This window comes from Mesoplodon mirus, assembly GCF_964341445.2.
Source record: "Mesoplodon mirus genome assembly, chromosome: 5".
Classification (NCBI taxonomy): domain Eukaryota; kingdom Metazoa; phylum Chordata; class Mammalia; order Artiodactyla; family Ziphiidae; genus Mesoplodon; species Mesoplodon mirus.
In genome coordinates this window covers 43,383,337-43,406,017 of record NC_138980.1, presented here as the reverse complement: position 1 = coordinate 43,406,017, position 22,681 = coordinate 43,383,337, and the positions used below count along the sequence as shown (strand labels likewise).

The window sequence follows — 22,681 nt, the reverse complement described above, 5'->3', positions numbered from 1 at the left end:
TGAATATGGACTGGGCATTTGTTGACATTCAGAGATTATTGTATGGTAGTTATGGTTTTTTTTTTTTTTTTTTCCGGTACGCGGGCCTCTCACTGTTGTGGCCTCTCCCGTTGCGCAGCACAGGCTCCGGACGTGCAGGCCCAGTGGCCACGGCTCACGGGCCCAGCCGCTCCGCAGCACACGGGATCCTCCCGGACCGGGGCACGAACCCGTGTCCCCTGCATCGGCAGGCGGACTCTCAACCACTGCGCCACCAGGGAAGCCCGGTAGTTATGTTTTCAAAAGTCATTTTCAACTTGGGATGCAAATTGAAGAATCGATTGTTAAAATTATAAAGTATCGGGGATTTTGTTGAAAACCTTAAAAACCCCAAGGTGGGAGGGTGCCTGGTGTGTTGGAGGCCAGCATGGCTGGAGGAGGGTGGACATGTCAAGAGAGGATGGGGCTTCTCTCTGAGCAATTGCAGGGCCTTTGGAAGGTTTCGAGCTGAAGAATGAAAGCAGGGGGTCCAGTTTGCAGACCTCCGTCGTATTAAGGGAGGATAGTGTGGCAAGTGGAGGTGTGAGAAGTGGTGGGACCCCAGATGTGTTTGACGGCAAAATCAATAGGATTTCCTGGTAGACTGGATGATGGGTAGTCCTATCAAGAAGGCAACTGCAGCCAAAAAAAAAAAGGGAATTTCGGGTGGTCCAGTGGTTAAGACTTCTCGCTCCCAATGCAGGGGACACAGGTTTGATCCCTGATCGGGGAACTAAGATCCCGCATGCCTCATGGCGCACACAAAATAGAAAAAAAAAAAAAAAAAAGGCAACTCCAGATTTTTTTTTTTTTTTTTTGGCGGTACGCGGGCCTCTCACTGTTGTGGCCTCTCCCGTTGCGGAGCACGGACTCCGGACACGCAGGCTCAGCGGCCATGGCTCACGGGCCCAGCCGCTCCACGGCATGTGGGATCTTCCCGGACCGGGGCACGAACCCGCATCCCCTGCATCGGCAGGCGGACTCTCAACCACTGCGCCACCAGAGAAGCTCCAGATTTTAATCTGAGCATCTTGAAAGACTGAATGTACCATGAGCTGAGGTGGGGAAAGCTGTGGTGGAGGGTGAAAGTCTGAGGTGACCTTAAAACTTCTTGTATGTTGCATACTGCCCCATGATGCACTGGATGCATTATGATAACAGATTAAGGTCACCTTCCTCGCAGGTTAACCCTTCAGGAAAATGTCCAGTGTGTCTTGTGGTCTCACGGAGTTAGGGTACTTGGATCTTTGTTGAAAATCATTTGTCCACATGTGCATGGGTGTATTCTGTTCCGTCTGTCTACTTGTCTGTCTTTACATTCATATCATACTCTCTTGGCTACTGTAACTTTACATATAGTATGTCTTGAAATCAGGTTAGGTAAGTCTTCCAAATTTGTTTTTCTTTTTCAGTATTTCACTAGTCTAGGTTCTTTGCATTTCCATATAAATTTTGGAATCAGCCTGTTTTTTCCGGCAAAACATGCCGGCAGTTTTTTTCCTTAATAAATAAATTTATTTATTTATTTAATTTTGGGCTGCGTTGGGTCATCATCGCTGCACACGGGCTTTCTCTAGTTGCGGCGAGCGGGGGCTACTCTTTGTTGTGGTGCGCAGGCTTCTCATTGTGGTGGCTTCTCTTGTTGTGGAGCACGGGCTTCAGTATTTGTGGCACGTGGGCTCAGCAGTTGTGGCTCGTGGCTCTAGAGCACAGGCTCAGTTGTTGTGGCACACAGGCTTAGTTGCTCTGCGGCATGTGGGATCTTCCAGGACTAGGGCTTGAACCCGTGTCCCCTGCATTGTCAGACAGAGTCTTAACCACTGCGCCACCAGGGAAGTCCCATGCTGGCAATTTTTGATTGGGGCTTTGAATCTATGAATCAATTTAGGGGAGAACTGACACCTTCTGACCCATGGAAAAGTCATATCTCTCTCTGTTTATTTAGGTTTCTTTCATTTCTCTTAGCGACATCTTACTGTAGTTTCAGCTTATGGGTCTTGCACATTTAAAAAAAATCAGATTTATCCTTAAGTATTTCACGTTTATGGTAGTATTAATTGATTTTTTTTAAGAGCTTTGAGTTTTGGTTGTTTGTTACCATTGTGTGGAAATACCACTGACTTCTGTATATTGACCTTGATCCTGAAGAGAGTAGGCACTTGGAAAAGCCCAGGACCCCTACCTTCTGAGGCTTCCCCCTCCATGGCAGAGAGAGGCCTTGGCTTGGGAGGTAAAAGAACTCGGATTGCAACTTCCCTGGTGGTCCAGTGGGTAAGACTCTGCGCTCCCAATGCAGGGGGCCTGGGTTCGATCCCTGGTCGGGGAATTAGATCCGACATGCATGCTGCAACTAAGAGCCCACATGCCGCAGCTAAACGTGCTGCAACGAAGATCCCATGTGCTGTAACTGAGACCCGGCGCAGCCTTACTGACTAAGTAAATATTAAGAAAAAGAGAGAGAGAGAGAGAACTAAGATTCATGGCATCTACTGCATTTCCCAGCCTGAATGGGGCCAAAAAGAGTGGCAGAAAGGGCCCCTCTCCCTAGGAGCTAGCCCTGGTGGTGGCTGTAGCAGCCCTGGCCCTCACTGAGGAGGATGCTGTGTGCTCCTTGGTTCCCAAAGGTCTTTCCATAGAGTTCACTGATATTTGCTTATTTTGCAAGTTCTCCTGTGGGAGTGTTTCTCGCCATCCATGAGCTGTGTGAATTGCTGTGAACCCAGCTTAAAAATAAAGTTTTCATATCAGAGCAAGCTCCTGGTAGTCATGTGGGTGCAAAGAATGACAAAAGAGGTGATATTGACAATATTTGGCAAGCTACAACTGGCAACTGCCTGGGAGTCTGAGATTTGGCTGGTTCACTGGGTTCCATCTCTGTGCCCAGAGCCCTGGACATCTCATGTCACAAAGGAGAGGAAGTTCTGGGGCCATGCTGTCTCTGGGACCTTGGGCGAGTTCCTAAACATTCTTGAGCCTTAGTTTTCCTATCTGTAAAACAGGCAGCCTCTTTCTTCCTGGGCAGTGTAAGACCTTTGGAGTTGATCCCTGGGTGAAACTTATAGTTGCCCTATGGCAGTGAAGCCGCCTCCATGTGGGAGATGAAGTTTGTCCGTCCCTGGGCACCTCATGCTCTCAGCTTCTTGAGGACAAACTCTGCACTGCCTGTAATGGTGGATGGTTTCCTTGGGGTCTCTGTTGGGCAGGGGAGAGGTCACCTCTGGAGAGGGAGACCTGGGTGGCCCTGGGCAAGTTCCTGAATACCAGACATGTCAGATCCCTTATGTGTAAAATGAGGGTGATTGTGTAACTTATCCCTAAGGTTGTCCTGGGGACTCAAAGAGATACTGAATTTTAGCATAGTACCTGGAACTCACTACTAAACATCTATTAAATGCTAGTATTTCTATTTCTGCTGTTAATGTCATTACCATTATCATCAAAACCTTGAACTGTTTTCTGTGTGTTCAGTATGTTGGCTTGTGGTTGTGTACCACCTCTTGTCTCCATCCATATTGCTAGAGATGAGATCTGTACTGTTTGAGATGTTAGTATTTATTGGTTAGTGTACCTTATTGGGTCATACATCAGAGACTGATAGAAACTGATTTCCTCAGCTTGCCCTCCCTTGGAAGGTAGCAGACACAGAGCTCTGGCTGAAATCTAGAATCTCCTAATTCCAGGGATTGGAGACATTTAAAACTGTACATTCCAGAAATTTTCCTTGGAAGCTCAGTGTTTCTTCCTCTGTTCTTTGCTTTAGGTTGGCCAGCACGTTGACGGAAATTGCCTTTTGACATAGCTCGCACCATGGCCAGCTGGTAGGACCACCGTCCCATGCCCAGAAGCCAGGTGAGTGTGTAATATCTAGTATCTGTGGAATGGAGGCACTGACTTAGCCAATAGGCCTTATTCAGGTCCTTGGACATTTGAAACAGAGCACTGCTTTAGGAGCTGATGGCCGCCTCCTAGAGGAGAAGGAGGAAGACAGGTACCTCTGGCACTGCACAGTGGGCCATCTCCACAGGGCTGCCTAGGCCCTGCCTCCTCCAGGATGGCCTCCTGTTGCATCTCAGGGGTCACTCGTTTGAAAAGGCCAGGCCCAAGTAGGATGAACTGTCCTCTGTGAGCATCAGGGGCAGAGGATAATCCTGGCCAAGTGACCTTTGCCCTCTGGCCATTCCTGTGATTTCCCAATGCTGACAGAAACCGTTAGAATTTATCCTTAACCACCAGTGCTTGGAGCTCATTGCCCTTACCGCACCCCGTGCCTGTGGGGAAACTGAGCCATCCCCTACTGCTTAGGGCTCTCAGGTGGAGACTCTGTCCAGGGCTTTCGGGACCCAGCAGGACAGAGCCCAAAACCCAGGTGGGATTTTGTCTATTACTATCAGGCCAGTGATGTTTTGGGCCAAGGCTGCCTACCTGGAGAAGAACGTAGGACTGAGGGACGTCTTAGAACACGGAGATAGCTTGGAGACATCCTGGGTTGGTTAGCTGCTTCCTCTTATAGGCCAGCTGGCTGGTGACTTTCCAAGGGGTGTATGCCCTTTAAACAGTGTCACAGCTGCACAGGGTAAGAACTGTCTGCTGGGCTGAGCAAGGTATGTGACAAGGGTTGGGGGTCGGTTTGTGAGGTTTCAGCTCTTATCTGCATATAGCAAGATGATAGTATGGGCGTGGTCAGGTAATCCTGGTGTCAGGAAAACATTTCCAGAATGTTTACCCAGCAAAAACAAACTTTACTGGTATTAAAAAAAACCTTTTTTTAAAAATTGAGATAATTTGCATACCATATAATTCACCGATTTATAGTATACAGTTTAGTGATGTTTTTGTATATTCAGGAATTGTACAAATATCACGTCTATCTAGTTCCAGAACACTTTCATCACCTTCAAAAGAAACCCCACACCCATTAGCAGTCCCTCTCCAATCTCCCTTCCTCAGCCCCTGGCAACCACTAATCTACTTTCTATCTCTATGGATTTGCCTGTTCTGGACATTTCATATCAATGGAATCACATAATATCTGTGACCTTGTGTGTCTAACTTCTCATACTCAGCAAGTTTTCAGGGTTCATCCACTCTGTAGCATGAATCAGTGCTTCATCCATTTTTGTGGCTGAGTATATTCCATCGAATGGATAGACCACATTTTGTTTGTCCATTCATCTGGGATAGATTTGGGCTATTCCCACCTTTCGGTAATTATGAATAGTGCTATGAACATTTATGTACACAAATTTATGTGGACTTGTTTTCACTTCCTTTGGATATATACCTAGGAGTGGAATTGTTGGGTCATGAGTCTTTGATATTCTGAGGAACTGCCAGACTGTTGTTATTGTGGCTGCACCATTTTACATCCCCCCCAGCCCCGCCCCAGGCCCCCAGAGCTCTCTGGAGACAAAAAATGACTCAAACTCTATGCCGGTTTCCTAGGCTAGTTGAGGATCATCAGTGTTGACAGTGCTCGTTACCTGGTGCTGGTGGCAGCATGCAGTGAGCCAGCCACCTAGAAAGTGGGTTTGGCGCTTGGTTGTGAACAGGCTCTCTTTGGACATTAGTGTTGGAAAATCATGGTACTTTATGTCTCGACAAGGTCTTATCTGCAGCCCAGAGGGGTGAGTGATCACCCCTTGTCCTATAGCCCAGGGCATTGTCTGAAGGCAGCGGGCTGGCTTAGGGTTCTCTGAGGTCCTCGGCTGGGTGACCCCACCTCTGCCGGGCCCTTTGTTAACTAGGAAGTACATAGTCCGAGCAGTAAGTACTTGCTGAGTGAATGAATGAATAAAAGAAAACTGCTCCTTTCCTATCACAGGGTCAACAAGGAAGACACAGCCAGAGCATTACAAAGCAGTTAGTTTGGTGATTACGGAGGGAATTTCTGGAAGCCCCCTCAGGTGTTCCCTCTGGCCCTGCCTCTCTGTACCCGGTGAGTGAAGGGGCTTGACGGGAAAGGATGGTCTGTGAATGGTTGTGGCAGATGGTGGTCGATGTCAAACAGGCAAAAACACCCTATTTTTTTCTTTTTTGGCTGCGGTGTGGGATCTCAGTTCCCTGACTAGGGGTCGAACCTGGGCTCTTGGCAGTGAGAGCACAGAGTCCTAACCCCTGGACCACCAGGAAATTCCCTGAGCAGTTATTTTTAAGAGATGTATAAATATGTCAGCTTGTGTACTTTTTGTCGTGGGTGTAAGTCAGCTCAGCAGATTGATTGATTGTTCCACTTTCAGTTGAACCATGGCCTAAAGTCAGCTGAGGCCTCCCCATTCCTGCTGCCCAGGACTCCGGGCACAGAGGAAGAGCAAGGCAGGAGGAGGGCTGGGTCCTGGGGAGTCTTGAGGTGCATACACAGCTCCCACACGATGCCCCCACAGTGTATGTGGCTGTCGGTGTGAATACTGAGGGTCAGGCTGCCTGCTTGGGCTAATGGAATTGGTGTCCACCCTTGAATTTTGCTTGTCGGGTCGGGTCCTGTTCGTTCAGCAGCTACATATACTGCTCACATGCTGAGAGACTGGCCTTGTGCTTGGTGTTAAGATCAAAAATGGGTGTGACTTACAGAAAAACAAACAGGAAAAGCAAATGCAGATGACCCTTAGCCAAGGCATAAAAGATACTCAGTCTTTTCTGATACTAAGAATAATGCTCTTTGGAGCTTCCCTAAGATATTTCTGACCCTTTGTCCTGAAAGGTGTACACCATTCTCTTGGTGGGAGTCACGCAGCACCATATGTTGCTTTTGGAGGTTCACAACTCCTCGGAGGGGGATTTGCTTACCACTTTGCTCCAGCAAGTCCACTTCTAGAAATGTATGCCAGAGATAGACTGTCAAAAATAAGGATTGTGACAAGACTGTTCATTACAACATTCTGAAGTATAAAACTGGAAATAACTTAGATGTTTGTCATTTGGGGCTGGGACTGATGGGGCTGGATCGCTAGTGGGGTGGAGCCGAGCCCCTGAGCAGAGGAAGGAGGGGTGCCTTCTTGTCATGGTGATGGGATTTCTAGGGTGAAATGAGTAGAAAAAATTATAAGGTGAAGGATAAAGAGATGTACTGCACTCACTTTTATCCCTCATAAGGAACGGTGGGGGTGGGATATAGACATGTGTATTTGTTTATATTTTATTTTACTATTTAAAAAAATTTTATTTAATTTATTTTTGGCTGTGTTGGGTCTTCGTTACTGTGCGCAGGCTTTCTCTGGTTGTGGCGAGTTGTGGCTTTCTCTAGTTGTGGCGAGTAGGGGCTACTCTTCGTTGAGGTGCGTGGGCTTCTCATTGCAGTGGCTTCTCTTGTTGCGGAGCACAGGCTCTAGGCACAAAGGCTTCAGTAGTTGTGGCATGTGGGGTCAGTAGTTGTGGCATGCGGGCTCAGTAGTTGTGGCACGTGGGCTCTAGAGCACAGGTTCAGTAGTTGTGGCACACGGGCTTAGTTGCTCCGTGGCACGTGGGTTCTTCCTGGACCAGGGCCTTGAACCCTTGTACCCTGCATTGGCAGGCGGATTCTTAAGCACTGCGCCACCAGGGAAGCCTTATATTTTATTTTTTTTTAATTTTTCCTTTTTTTGGGGGGCCATGCCATGTGGCATGCAGGATCTTAGTTCCTCGACCAGGGATCGAACCCAGGCCCTCGGCAGTGAGATTGCAGAGTCCTAACCACTGGACCACCAGGGAATTCCCTAAATCATAGTAGTTTGATTGTAAGATACGAGATATGCCATAAAGGCAAAAATTAGAAAAAAAATCTTTAACTGTTTTTAGGAATCATATTTTTGGTTTCAGGTCAACAATGCCCATAGTCTTACTGTTATATATTGTAAGAGAAAACAAGTAATTGATGTCTTTAAGAACCAAAATTGGGAATTCCTTGGTGGTCCAGTGGTTAGGACTCCACGCTTCCACTGCTGGGGCCCTGGGTTTGATCCTTGGTTAGGGAACTATGACCCGCCCCCCCTGCAAAAAAAAAAAAAAAAAAAAAAGAACCAAAATTTTTAAGATGAAAGACATATGCAAATAAAAGATCAAAATACTTAAGTGAAAATGTTTTAATTCTAAATCTGCATTGGGAATGTCCCAGTTGTATAAGATGGTACCAGGGTTGTGTCAGAAGGAATCCCCCCCTCCACCCCACCAAGGGTGGGGCAGGTAAATGGGAATGAGAATTAGTCCCTGAGTTGGAGCATCAAATGTATTAAAAAATCCAGGGTTCCTATTGGTGCTCAAAGGAGAGGAAGAAACTCACTGGTGCCCTTCAGAAGGTGTTAGGGAATCAACTCATTTTGAAAATTGGTAGGTATAAGGAAAGAAGCAAGCATTTATCCTGCCTCTACTCTATGGACTGTGTTTGCAAGGAACAAAAAAGTGGGTAAGAGCTAGTTTCCTTCGAAGATAGATCAGTGCTGCCAGAATTTTCCAGAATCCTTTACTCGCACTGTCCAGTGTGGTACCTGGAATATCGTGATTGAGGAAGTCAAGTTTTAATTTTATTTGATTTAAATCTTTTTAAATAGCCACATGTGGCTAATGGATCATGTAGCTATTAACATTCTGGCTAATTAATATGAAACGATGGAATTATAAATTCATACGTTTGCAGGCATCTGATGAAATGGTGGGTTTAGACAGTGGACCGCAGTGGCTTCCAGTCCCCAAGGAAGGGTGCACATGCTTCCGGGGGATGTGTGCTTGGTTGGACCTCAAAATCTAGTTTTGGGATATTGGGGTTGTGTTACATTATACCACAGGGATGCCAACTGGCAAAACCCAATTGTGGGAAACAGGACAAATGGCCTGATTTCTTCAACATATGATTGAAAAGAAAGCGGCAGGGGAACCTATAGGTTTCAGCCAAGCGTGACTTCAACAAAGATTGAGGAATGATTGTTTAATTGTTGATGGTGTGATCATGGGATTGTGGTTTTGTGTCCTTGTAGTGATAAACACTGAACTGTTCATAAATGCATGTTGTATGGCATTTGCTTCTTAGAGGCTAGTGGGTGTGAGGCGTGTGAAAGACCAAGGTGGTCGTCTGACAACCATGGAAGCTGGGTGGTGGGCATGAGCAGTTAATTGTGCTGTTCTTGCTGCTTCTTTGGGTATGTTTGCAATTTTCCGTAATGAAAAGTTTGGAAGATGGGGTTTGACCCAGGCATTCCCTCAGGGAGCTTTATGATTCATGTCACCCGGGGCAGGGGAAACACTCATTTACAAAAGTGAGGATGGTGGCCGCTTGTGGTTAAAATTCAAGCAGAAAACCTTCAGCAGAGATTCTGGAATTGCTGTGAGGGGCTGTGACCAGTAGCCTGTCAAGCGGGACAGCCTCTTGTTAACAGCATTCTCATTTTCTGTAATAACACTTACAGTACCTTCATGGAGCCCTTGAAGAACCTTAGTGATAAAGTGGGCGCTGTTCTCATTTTACAGGTGAGGAAGCTGAGGTGTGCAGAGATGAACCAGGCATTCTGGTTTTGACCTAATGTAGTGTGATGCTGATGGCACCTTCCGTTCTGGGAGCACTCCGCCCACCTCCCCCAGTACCCAGAGTGCATTTTATCACCACAGCGCATCAACACCCTGATGCTGTAATGTCCCATATGTTGTTTTCTGACATAAATCAATATATTATTCATTAGAAATCAATCTCACCTCTCTATTGGTGTGGTCTGTCCAAAGCAGCCATAGCCAATTAAGACTGGATAAAATAGGTAGTTAGCTGGTCTCCAGTATGACTTTGTCTTATAAAAAGCACTGCTTTGCAGATTTGATCCTTATGTGTGATCTAGGGATTATTGCAACTCCCAGTGTGCGAGGGGCCTCAGCCCCATGTCTCAGCCTACTCTGTCCACTGCCTACCCCACACATCTGTGTGTGTCCCCGCAGTGGCCTACTGGGGCTATGCTGCTATGGATGGGAGGCCTTTTGTTGAAACCCCAAGGGTGTCCCTGGGGCCCAGTTAGCCCCTGCTCCCTGGTAGAAACTAAGCAGGTGTTTGGTTGAATGCGTGAGTGAAATGTCTATGAGACCGAGGCGTCTGGCACAATCCCAGTGTGAAGCCTGTGACAGACCTGACTTGAATCCGGATCTGCAGTGGTGGCCTGTGTGACCCCAGCCATCAGAGGTCTTGCCCTCTCTCCAAGTTGGCTCCCTGTTGGTAAATTGTCCCATTTGTGTCCCACGTGGTCACACTCCCATCTGTACCGTGGGCTTGCTGTGGCCCCCTTGGTTGCTGTGAGAAGCTGACGGTTGTTGCTCATGGAAGGACTGCATCCCAGTGGACAATGGCTCTTCGATTGTTTGGGATCTTGTTACACAAAGGAGTCTTTCCTTGAGGACCCTATTCGGTGCTCTTGGGGGTCAGAGTAAACCTGCTTTTGCGTTTTAGTAGTTTAGCAGCCATAGAGGGGTTGTGGCCCTTGAGGTTAAGATTATTTTGGTTTTTGTTTTCCTGCCTTAAAAAGTAATAAAGTAAAATTCACATAAAATTCACCATTTAAAACATTTTAAAGTGTACATTGGCATTTACTACAGTCACAATATTGTGCAGCCATCACCTCTAGTTCTAGAACATTTTCATCACCCCAAAGTGAAATTTGTACGTGTTAGCCTGTACTCCTGCACTCCCCTACCTCTGTGCCCCACCCCAGTCCCTAGCAACCATTAATCTATCGATACTTTCTGTCTCTATAGATTCATGTGGCTCTGGGCATCTCAGATAAATGGAATCATATACTATATGGCCTTCTGTGTCTGGCCTGTCTCACTTAGCGTGTTTTCATAGTTCATCTGCATTGTGACATGAATCAGAAATTTATTCCTTTTTAAAAATAAATTTATTTATTTAATTTATTTATTTTGGGCTGTGTTGGGTCTTCGTTGCTGCGCGTGGGCTTTCTCTAGTTGCGGCGAGTGGGGGCTACTCTTCGTTGGGGTGCATGGACTTCTCATTGCGGTGGCTTCTCTTGTTGCGAAGCACGGGCTCTAGGCACGTGGGCTTCAGTAGTTGTGTCATGCAGGCTCAGTAATTGTGGCTCGCGGGCTCTAGAGCACAGGCTCAGTAGTTACAGCACACGGGCTTAGTTGCTCCATGGCATGTGGGATCTTCCGGGACCGGGGCTCGAACTCATGTCCCCAGTATTGGCAGGCAGATTCTTAACCATGGCGCCATCAGGGAAGCCCTATTCCTTTTTTTTTTTTTTTTTTTTTTATTTTATTTTATTATTATTTTTTTTTTATTAGTTTCTGCTTTATAACAAAGTGAATCAGTTATACATATACATATATCCCCATATCTCCTCCCTCTTGCGTCTCCCTCCCACCCTCCCCATCCCACCCCTCCAGGCGGTCACAAAGCACCGAGCTGATCTCCCTGTGCCATGCGGCTGCTTCCCACCATCTATCTACCCCACGTTTGGTAGTGTATATATGTCCATGCCTCTCTTTCGCTTTGTCACAGCTTACCCTTCCCCCTCCCCATGCCCTATTCCTTTTTATGGCTGAAAAATATTTCATTGTATGGATATATGACGTTTTGTTTATCCATTCACCCATTGATGAACATTTGGGTTGTTCTTACTTGTTGGCTGTTGTGAATAGTGCTGCTTTTTAACATTTATGTATAAGTTTTTGTTTGAATAAATGCACATCTCTTGGGTATATATCTAGAAGTAGAATTGTTGGGTCATATGGTAATTCTGTATTTAACTTTTTGAGGAACTGCCAGACTGTTTCTCACATTACTGCACCATTTTACCGTTTTACATTCCCACCAGCAATATGTGGTGGTTCCAGTTTCTCCACATCCTCAACAATGCTTATTTTCCTTTTTTTTTTTTTTTTAAATAGTCATCCTGGTGGATGAGAGGTGGTGTCTCATTGTGGTTTTGATTTGCATTTCCCTAATGACTAATGATGCTGAACATCTTTTCATGTGCTTATTGGCCATTTGTCTGTCTTTGGAGAAATGTCTTTTCAAGTCTTCTGCCTGTTTTGTTGAATTGGATTTGTTGCTAAGTTTTAAGAGTTCTTTATATATTCTTACACCAGACCCTTATTAGAGATATGATTTCTAATGTTTTTCCCGCTCTGTTGATCTTTTCACTCTGTTTTGCACAAAAGAATTTAGTTTTGATGAAGTCTAATTTATCTTTTTTCTTTTGTTGATATTGAGCTTTTGGTGTCATATCTAAGAATCTCTTGCCAAATCGAAGGTCATGATTTACGCTTACATACTCTTCTTCTAAAAGTTTCGTAGGTTTAGCTTTTAATATTTAGGTCTTTGACCCATTTTGAGTTGATTTTCATATATGGTAGGAAGTAAGGGTTTTGTTTGTTTTTGATCATTATATTTTCTATTGATATGAAGACTTTTTGGCTTATGTAACCAGGAAGGGGAGTGCCATAGCTGGAAGTTCTGAAAGTACTTTTTCTCATCTGTTTAACAAATACATATTGAACACCTGTTCTGTCCTGGGCCCTGGGACGGTAGCACTGAACAAAGAGATAGTCTCTGTTCTTGTGGGGGATGGGGTGGGAGGGACAAACACGTAAACGGAGAGATGAGTAAATAGAATGTCAAGTGGTGATGAAATGGGAAAGGGGTAGAGACCCACTGAAGTGCATACATGGAGGGGAGATACGTGTAACTTGGCTGTTTTGGCTGAAGAAGAGAGTGGTATACAGAGACCTGGGGGAGGACCTTCCAGGTAGGGGGAGCAGGAAGTACAAAAGCTCTGAGGTGGGAGTAAACTTGGTTTTCAGAGGAGCAGCTGGGATGTCAGAGTGGCTGGAGCTGAGAGAATAGGGTCGAGGGGTAGGGGGGACGTGTGGGGGACGGCAGTAGACAGGTCAGAGAGGCCGGCAGGGCCTTGGCTGGGGTGAGGCCTTGCTTTTACCTTGAGTAGCATGTTTTACAAAATGACCATTAATGTAATATGCTCTAGGTCAGCTTGGCTATTTCCTGGAGGTTGTTGTAGGTATCTGTACCCAGAACAACCCCCTGCCCAAGGGGAAGGCTTCCACTTACAGGGTGAGGAGAGAAGCAGGAGTTCTGTTCCAGCTCTCACAGCTGTGCAGGAAGTGCTGCAAGAACTGTGCACCAGTAGAAACTGTTTCTTAGGCCCATGGGCTTCATGGAGACCAGAAACTTATTTAGTCCTAGACATAGGTTTCCCTGCTGGCTCTGAGCCTTTTGGGGCGGCCTCCGGCCCTGCTGCCGCAGGATGTGTGCAGGGAGGAGCTGACAAAGGAGCCCAGGCAGCGCTTCCAGGCAGTGGCGTCACCACATTGCTGGGTGTCCTGTTGAAAATGATGAAAGATGCACATTTGGTTCTCCCACTTTCCACTCACATTTCCTCCCAAGACTGGAGAAGGCTCTTCTGGCCCTTCCTGGAATTTTCTGTGTAAAACCTCCTGCCATTTCCAGCTCAATGAAGTTGGTGGTCAGGGCTGCGTTCTTGGCCAGGCCCTGAGGGAGTCAGCCCTGGAAGGGTTAAGGCCTCCCATTTTTGATGTGACACCCGATTGGCACATTGCAGGTGGCATGGAAATGGCAGGCGTAACCCTTTGTGGGCCGAGGAGGCTCAGCCTGGGAGGCAGCTGGGAGGGACAGAGGACTGGTCCTTTCCCATGGGAGGGAAACTCAGCCAGACATCCCTCACAGTGACGTCCTACACCAGAGGACTCCTGGTCACCATTTCCCTGTGGACATTTCATATTTTTCAGATTCCCCTCACAGGTGGCACCTTTATTTCTTTTTTTTTTTTTTTTTTTTTTTTTTTTGCTGTACGCGGGCCTCTCACTGTTGCGGCCTCTCCCGTTGCGGAGCACAGGCTCCGGACACACAGGCTCCGCGGCCATGGCTCGCGGGCCCAGCCGCTCCGCGGCATGTGGGATCTTCCGGGATCGGGGCACGAACCCGTGTCCCCCGCATCGGCAGGCGGACTCTCAACCACTGCGCCACCAGGGAAGCCCGCACCTTTATTTCTGTGTCACGTTCTCTGGCACCATTTGTTTCTCCAGGGCTGCAGGGGTTGGACTTCAGGCACAGGCCCCCACTGTCAGAGGCTCAGATGCCCATTTGGGGTCACTTCCAGGTGGGCAGTGTTGGATGCTTACTGAGCACTTCTGAGAGTGTAAACACAAAATCCAAGTCCTCATGTGGGGGTGAGCCTGGGGGTGCTATCAGCAGTTGTAAAAACACTCGCTACCCGTCTCTCTCCCCCACTCTTAAAACGTGATCAGTTTAGGTGTACTTTGTCCTACTGTGTGCTTTGACTAGAAGGTATAGACAGGCTTTCATCTCATGTCCCTGGGAAGGGACACTCAGAGGCCAAGGCATGAGGCTGAGGGGTAGACAGAGCTCAGTGGAATCTGTGTGGCCTGTCTGGTTAGTGGTGTTCCCTGTTTTCAGAAGTTTTTAGGAGATTTGTCTATGTCTGGGGGAAGATAAAAACATACTTCCTACGTACACCATCTTCCCCAACAGGATCTGTGCTTTCTTTAGCTGCCCCTCCCCCATGACTCCAGGGAGGGAGGATGGTTGTTGAGGTCAGGGGACTTGGCTGTTCCAGGCCAGGCCCTGCATGTCCCCAGGTGAGTTTGAGTGGCTGGGCATGCTACCAGAGGGCTGGCTGTTACTGTGGCATGAGCCTCATTGAAGGCAGTGACCACTGATCTTTCTGGAGATGACTTGTCCCAAAACCTGCTCTGTTCCCACAAGCAGTACTGGGGTGAGGTGCTTCCAAGCGTCTTTCTCCACAGTGCACGTCTACCTGGGATTTTCCTTTAGGAATCTGAAGACCATTCAGGCTTTATTTTTAAAATGTTGGGTGGTTACTACTTGAGTACATTAAAGTTTCTGCTTTCTAGGTTAATTTTATTAAACATATCCCAAAAAAGCATTATTTCAGAGGCTGTATTTACATGTCCTCCACCTTAAAAAAATAATCAGATTGTAAATGTGTGTTTATTTGTAAATGTGAAAGCCTGAGGTTCTGTGTGTGTGGTTTTTAAATTTTTATTTATTTTTTTTACTCTTTTCAGTCTTAACAATCTATATGCCTACATATCTGGGTGGTTCTTGAACCAAGGACTGAAGGTGACTTTGATAGGATGGCTGACTTGGTCTGACTTTATCTTGCATGACTCCTCTGGGTGGTGATAGCCTTATAGATGGGTCATTAGCATTTCAGATGGAGTGTGGTGTTTGGGCACACCTGGCATGATAGAAGTGCCCTGTTAGGAGGAGGTCGAGATGCTCCTGAACTTAACCTTCCCCTTTGACTTCTGTGTCTGAGCTGAGCGCTGCATTTGCAAATGGTGCCTCTTCCCTGAAGGGTTAGGTAGAGCGGACCTCTGGGGGCTGAGGGCAGAGAGCTCCCTGCGGAGAGCGCCAGTGCTCAGATTGATTTGTTTGATGGAGTGACTGGAGGCACTTCATTTAAGTTGTGTGCGTGCATGTGTCTTTTTGGAGCATGCTCTGTGCCATTTCACAGGTCTCAGCACTCCCCTCCTCTGTCCTTCAGGACCTAATTAAAGGTTCCAGCTCTCCGCACTCTCACAGGCTGATGGCGGGCCGGTCAGGGCCCCTACCCCACCCCCAGTCCCTGCACTCCTGCAGGGCACCCAGAGTCAGAGAAGTCTGTGGGAGGCCCGATGGATCATCACTGTTTAGCCTCTTACACTGAATATAAGTGGCCTCACTGTAATGGGGGAATGTTTTTTCCTTTTTTTTTTTTTTTTTTTTTGCATTACGCGGGCCTCTCACTGTTGTGGCCTCTCCCGTTGCGGAGCACAGGCTCCGGACGCGCAGGCCCAGCGGCCATGGCTCACGGGCCCAGCCGCTCCGCGGCATGTGGGATCCTCCCGGACAGGGGCACGAACCCGCGTCCCCTGCATCGGCAGGCGGACTCTCAACCACTGCGCCACCAGGGAAGCCCTGTTTTTTCCTTTTAAGCAACCTCATTCCATTTTAAAAAGTTGTTAAAAGTTTTGATTTCCTTTTATTTGGTTTCATCTACTTACTTTGGAGATGGGTTTTCACGCGTCTGTGTATTTCTGCCACTTCACCTTTTGTGCTACCATTTCTTTCTCTCTCTTCCATCTCTATCTACAACTCCAGATTCTACTCTTGGGGCCTAGCTCAAATGAAGCTAGATCCTTAGCCTCCTCCTCTGGACCGGCAGGGTGGATTTCTTTTCCAGTGTTGATTTGTAACAAAATGGTGATTGACACACATATCTCATAGCCCTTACTGGGTCTTTGCTCCCATGAAGGCGGGGGACCCCCCAGGCTGCTCTTCCTGCCCTCCACAAAGGTGGTGCCTGCAGGTCACTGGCCCCTTGGAGGTCACCGTCTGGCGCAGAATCAGTATTTGGAGCCTGTCGGCGTCCACATCCTGGGCCAGATGGGCTGTGAACTAGGAGAAGGGTGTTCCTGGTCGTTAGTAACTGACCAGGCTCCTCGGTGCTGCAGAAGTTCCCTTCTGGGTTCAGGCATCACTCAGATAAACAACAGTAGACAGAAGTCAGTTCTTTGCCTTCTCTGGAAACTTAAAGTACTGTGTGCACAAAGAAGTAGAAATGAGCATGGTTGCAGTGCTAGTGATTTTTAAATGCTCAGCTGTTCCACCCAGGTGCGAAATTATTTGTCTTGGAATTGTGGGTTGGTGTGGCGGAGGCGTGCAGGGATCTGCACAAGGCCCTGCAGGGCTCTCTGCAAGGCCCTCTGGGCTCCTTCACTGGCTTTAGAAGTTGGTGATCCTGGATCCTGTGTCTAATCTCATTTCCATACTTAATGGTTTTGCTTCTTCTTGAGGTAGTTGGACGCTGATCACCCATAAGAACTGCTGTTCTTTTGCTCATAAATGAATAGAGAAGACCCTTTGTAAGGTAATTGGAGAAGGTTTGGAGGTGGGAGGAGGGGATGAAAACTGTGCACACATATGGGTGTGTGTGGTGTTCATGTGTACGTGGGCGCATGTGTTTGTGTTTGCATGAGTGTGGGTACACACACACGTGTGTATTTGTGTGTGTGGCACAAGGTTGCTTGGTGTTCAACTAGCCTGGTGTACTGCATTTTGGGGAGCAGGGAGGTGTCTGCCGACACCCTGCTTTCCTGCGTCCGTCCTCTGCCAGTAGGGTGTCCATCAAGTGGGGTCAGATGCTCCCAAGTCTGGAGCACCCTGTGTTCCTCATCCCTTTTACTCCCTTTTCATTGCCTCAGCCTACCCAGAGCCTAGGCACCACTGGCCACCTTTGGAGGCCAGCAGTGAGATTGCCCACCTTGTGAGAAGCCTTTGAAAGAGCAAGTGAGCCCCTTCAGCAGGACAGAAGAATTTGTTGGTCAAGTCTTTTATTTTTGTTACGTGGCTGTTTATCTGGCGAGCCAGCGTCGGCTTCTCTTAACGCTAGGAAAAAGGCTCAGAAAACTTGCAACAAGTCCTCAGGTCCAGGGAGCTCCTGTGTGGGATGGACACGACGCCACAAGGCTGGGGGTGAGGTGATGTGCCTACCAGTCAGACCTAGTGTTCACATTAAAAGTCAGGAGAATTGAAGGACCAAGGTGCTGACCAGGTGGAGGCTGAGCCTAACTGCTGTCCCCGAGGCTCTCCTGGTGTCCCCAGGCTGGGGCTGAGCTGTGGAGCTACAGTTGCAGGCACAATGCACCGAGGTTCATTAAGGATGCAAGGTGGATGGCTGTGATGGCACTGGAGTGGGACAGTTGGGTGCAGTATGGTGTGAACCTGTGTCCTCCCAGATCCCAACCCCTCCAACCAGGTAGAGTGCGCTTCTTAGGGTTTCTCTAGCACAGATGACCCCCCTGTCCCCAGCCCTCAAGGGCAAAGGTGATTCCTGGTTACCTGGAGAAGCCTGGCCCTATGGCTCTTCCCAGGGACCCCCAGGTCTCCAGCGACTCAGCCCTAGTGTGCTTGATTCACACTTTTCTTCCTGGCTTGCCCCCTGCCCCCCCCCCGCCACCCCCCAATCAGGTCATTCTCAGCTCCTGTGCTTTTCCTTAGAGCTTTGGTCTGTCTGATGCTCAGGCACGTGTGCTTAGGAACTGCTTGTTTCTGTAACTGGGTTAAAGTTTCATCCACTGCAGCATTTGAGTTTATAGCATGTAATTTTCCTCTACGAGGGACCTATTTATCTTGAGAGTGTGTAGGGCTTTTAGGATGGTATAAAATAGACCCACGTAGTGGGACAGACTGACCCTGCAGTAAGCAGTCTGCACTCGACACTTTTTGAAACTAAATTTCTTCTGACTTGTCAAAAGGGTTAACCTTGAATTCTGGGCTTGGATTGAATTTACACATTCAGGTCCTTTTTTTGAAATCGATTTTTCTCTGTTGTCAGTTCTGCTGTGAGGCTTGTTTGGAAAAGCAGGTTTGTTCCAACACTATTAATATATTGGGCACACTGTTTGGTTATGTGTGATTTTGTCCAGGAGAAATGCTAGGTCTAGCGACTGGGAAGCTATGGCCCACAGGCTGCTGGCCTGTTTGGGTAAATAATGTTTGATTGGGACACAGCCGTGCCCATTCGAGAATGAACTGTCACAGTTGCAGAGCTTGAGTAATCAGGACAGAGACTGAATGACCTGCAGAGCTGAAAATATTTACTGTGTCCCTTTAAGAAAAAGTTTGCAGACTCCTGTACTATAGGAATCCGGAAAACTGCTCCTAGCTAAAAGAGCGCCTGCTGGTACCCTAAAGGAAAATGCACACGCCTCACACGCCTCACATGCGCATCACGCCCCCTCTGGGCCACATGCATCCCCTTCTGGGGTCAGACAACCTCCTTCCAGCATGTCACAGTAACTCAGAAACTGCATCTCATCCACTGTCACAGCAAACACCAGATCTTCCCTCAGGTGAGGCATAAGGCTTCAGGCGGCATTTGTGTATTTCTTAGCTGTTTAACGTGCTGCCATTTAAAAATCAGGTTCCTGTCTTTTTATTTTATGTCGCTGATGAAGTTTTAGGGTATTGTGCCCTAACCCCATTGTTCCTACAAGCCCGGTGTTTTTGTTTGTTTGTTTTAATTAATTAATTTATTTTTGGCTGCATTGGGTCTTCGCTGCACAGGGGCTTTCTTTAGTTGCCGCGAGCGGGGGCTACTTTTCATTGCGGTGCACAGGCTTCTCATTGCTGTGGCTTCTCTTGTTGCGGAGCATGGGCTCTAGGTGCGCGCACTTCAGTAGTTGCAGCATGCAGGCTCAGTAGCTGTGGCTCGCGGGTTCTAGAGCGCAGGCTCATTAGTTGTGGCGCATGGGCTTAGTTGCTCTGCGGCATGTGGGATCTTCCCAGACCAGGGCTCGAACCTGTGTCCCCTCCATTGACAGGTGGATTCTTAACCACTGCACCACCAGGGAAGTCCAGCCCTGTGTTTTGGGAAGTTTTGGGAATGCATATGTTGAGCTCCAGCAGAACTTACTGTACTCTGAAAGCAAACAGCAAAAGGTGTGGTCTCACTCATAACACTCAATAAAGTTGTAAACATTTAATATCTCATCTGGACCCCATTGGACCAGAGCGAAACTTCCTGCTTGTGAGGAGCCCCCTGTGTCCTTTGGAAACCACGCCTGACTCTAGGTAGTTGACAGGGGTGTTTCAGTGGGCACTGTCTGGAGGAGCATGGGCTTCAGTTCCCAGCACTGCCCCACCCACTTGCTGTGTGACCTTCACCTGCCTCAGTTTCCCCACCTGTAAAACAGAGGCTGACGATAGCACTCATCTTGCATCTGAGATGATCCATGTTGGGTAAATACTCAGTCAGTGTAAGGTGTTCTGTCTGTAAAGGAAGACCCCACATTTCTGTTAACAACAGAGGAGCATTAAACTTGAGTTGAGATCCGAGAATCCCAGTGGTGAAAGCGAGCCCGTGCTCACCAACCCCTCACCCCACCCCCCAGTCCCTGAGCTTCTCTCTGTAAAACCTACATTTGTTCATTCGTTAAATGTTTGAAGTGCACCTACTATGTGGCTGGCACTCTTCTGGAGCTGGGGATACACCAGGAACATTGATGACAGGGGGCTTGTACCTTTTGGTTGCAGAGGTCTTCCCTGCCCAGGCCTCCCCATGAGTGCTTCCGCAGCCCCTGGCAGGGCAAGTCTTACTTTTCTGAGGTGAGGCTGCCGTGGAGGCGTTTGAGGACAGCTGTTCTGTCCTCCTCCTCACTGGCAAGTGTCATTTAAGCCCTACCATGTGCTTGTCTCTCCAGGTGAAAACAAACAATTTAAACATGATTAACAAACGGGCTTTAGAGTGTATAGTGGAACGTTCCACAGTGGGCAGCTTGTAAGAATGCCAGGTAGAAAGAAGAGTGTTGGATCTGGGTTCCAGACCCACTAGACTTGGATTTGCCCACCTTGTGGGATGACAGGCTGGTCTTCTACCCCCAGAGGCTCTGGGTATATGGCACCTGTCCCCCTGCCCCCACATGTATGGGTGTGGCCCGTCCCCACCTGGGTCATAGGACTGCTGCAGGGAGAGTCTGTCCTCCTCATCTTCTCAGTTCAGGTCTTTGAAGGCCCAAGGAGCTCCTAGCCAGGCGGCTGGGCCAGGGGCCCTTCTGATGATGTACAAGAGAGAAAACATCTGTATTCTGGAGTGTGTTAAGTTTTCAGACAACTAAGGGTTCAGAACCCAGCTTCAATCAGTGAGGAAGACTTAGTTCTCTTTTTCAGGAAACCTTTAGCACAGGACTCACTGTGGCCTCCCTTCCTTTGCCTGAGACTCCCAGCTCAATGGCTTGGCCCATGCTGTTCCTCTGCCTGGACCATCCCCTGGATTCCTCTTCCCGCCTTGGCCTCAACCTGTGAGGCTCCATCTCAGTACACTTGCCTCCCAGAAAGTCAGAATGCAGGAGGGTTTTTTTTTGTTTTTTGTTTTTGGCTGCATTGGGTCTTCATTGCTGTGTGTGGCCTTTCTCTAGTTGCAGTGAGTGGGGGATACTCTTCGTCGTGGTGTGCGGGCTTCTCATTGCGGTGGCTTCTCGTTGCGGAGCACAGGCTCTAGGCTCACGGGCTTCTGTAGTTGTGGTGCACGGGCTTAGTTGCTCCACGGCATGTGGGATCTTCCCGGACCAGGGCTCGAACCGGTGTCCCCTGCATTGGCAGGCAGATTCTAAACCACTGCGCCACCAGGGAAGTCCCAGGACTTTTTAATGAAAGCAGTTGACTTGCTTGCTACATTTTGCCTTGTAGGGCAACCCCAGGAATCATACACTTTGTGAGGCTAATTTACAGAAATGTAGGTTTAACTCAGTAGCACATTCTGAACCTGTACTGTTTGCTCCACACCGAAAATGGAGATGAATGGGAAAAATCTTCTGCCGTGGAAGAGTTTAACATTGAGATGAAGCCCTCAAGCTGTATGGGCGTTGTTGCTGTGGGCAGCCTTAGTGAGGAACAGCGTGGGCCCTCTCAGAATGAGCCCACGCTGATGCTGTGGCCTGATGTCCACTTGGGACAGCTATTGGCCCAGGTAGAAGATGGGCTGTGGGGATGAGCTACGGGGTTTGAGTTTACTGCTTAGAGCCCAGGAGTCGCTGTAGCAAGTGATATAGAAGGTGGACTGTTAAGCTGCCAACAACAAATGGGAAAGTGGCAGCGGCATCCCCTTTCAGTCCACTGAAGGTCACGGTTCATCTTGGGTTCTTTGTTCTGCCTGTTGAAGGAGCTGGCCATGCAGGGCCTTCTTCCCTCACCCTCACCCAATACCACTTGTTCTTTCAATTCTCAACCTTTGTAGGTGGGAGTGTTATTTTATCTAACTCTCCTTTTTATCTTTGTCTTCTTTGAATACAAAGAAACTGATAAATAGTCCCTGTTAAGAGAAATAATTTAATTCAGAAATGCTTAATACAGACAGTGAAAGTTTCTGAGATGAGTGTTGTGGATTTTAGTCCAATTTCTTTCAGTTTCAATTTTAGTGAACTTTCTTTCAGTATTTTTTTCTGCAGGTTGTAAGCATTTTAAAACTGTGAATGGTATATCATTCTTCAACTTGATTTTCTCATTCAAGTTTTTACTAATGTTACTCTGTGCCTCTTCATATAGCACATCTATGAGGCATGGATGGGGAAGCTGAGGCTCAGAGAGTGACAAGCTCCCCTGGCCATTTGCTCCCTGAGGTCCATCCTCTGTTCTCTGCAGTGTCTAGTGGTGGGGCCTGGCTGTTGGGATCAACTTTCTGTTTCCCAAGTTAAATTGCATCCCTTCTACTTGGCCTTAACGAGGTTTGACATTATTTAAAACTCGAGAGCTGGTGTTTTTGGTGTGATTTCCTTCCAGAACACAGCTGCTCTATCCCTGCCACTGTCACTCAAAGATATGCATCAGGAAGTAACTCAGGCAGAGAGCAGAGTGAGGTCTCTGGTCTGGAAGGGAAAGACGTATGCCTGTCAGCCAGGGGCTGTGGAGAGTGTGGAGCTTGGCCAGTGGCTAGTGAGGCTGGCATTTGGAACCTGTCGTTACTCAACTGCATCGGTTGCTGCACAGGCCCAGGCCCTTGTTTCCATGCCGCCCTGAGTACAGTGGCTGTCTCTCAGGGCTATCTCGTGTGCGTGTGCAGGCGTCCGCCTGTCAGCAGACACTTCTCAGACTCTCTGCATGCCAAACAATCCCACTCCCAACATTCTTCCCCCAGATCTG

General features: G+C 47.9%; 1 protein-coding gene across 12 annotated transcripts in view; it reads left to right on the top strand.

Moving 5' to 3' along the window:
- The window catches only part of GATAD2A (GATA zinc finger domain containing 2A), a 99,639-nt gene that overhangs the window by 34,520 nt on the left and 42,438 nt on the right, over positions 1-22,681 (top strand). For 6 of the 12 annotated variants that reach the window (XM_082622148.1, XM_082622143.1, XM_082622147.1 and 3 more), the window contains exon 2: positions 3,779-3,867. The exons of 4 other annotated variants lie outside the window; for them this stretch is intronic. In XM_082622148.1, the coding sequence (XP_082478274.1) occupies positions 3,853-3,867 (15 nt within the window). In that variant the 5' untranslated portion in view covers positions 3,779-3,852. Of the gene's footprint in view, positions 1-3,778; positions 3,868-5,839; positions 5,954-22,681 lie in introns of all 12 variants that reach the window. 2 more of the 12 variants (XM_082622150.1, XM_082622149.1) reach the window with 1 other exon arrangement.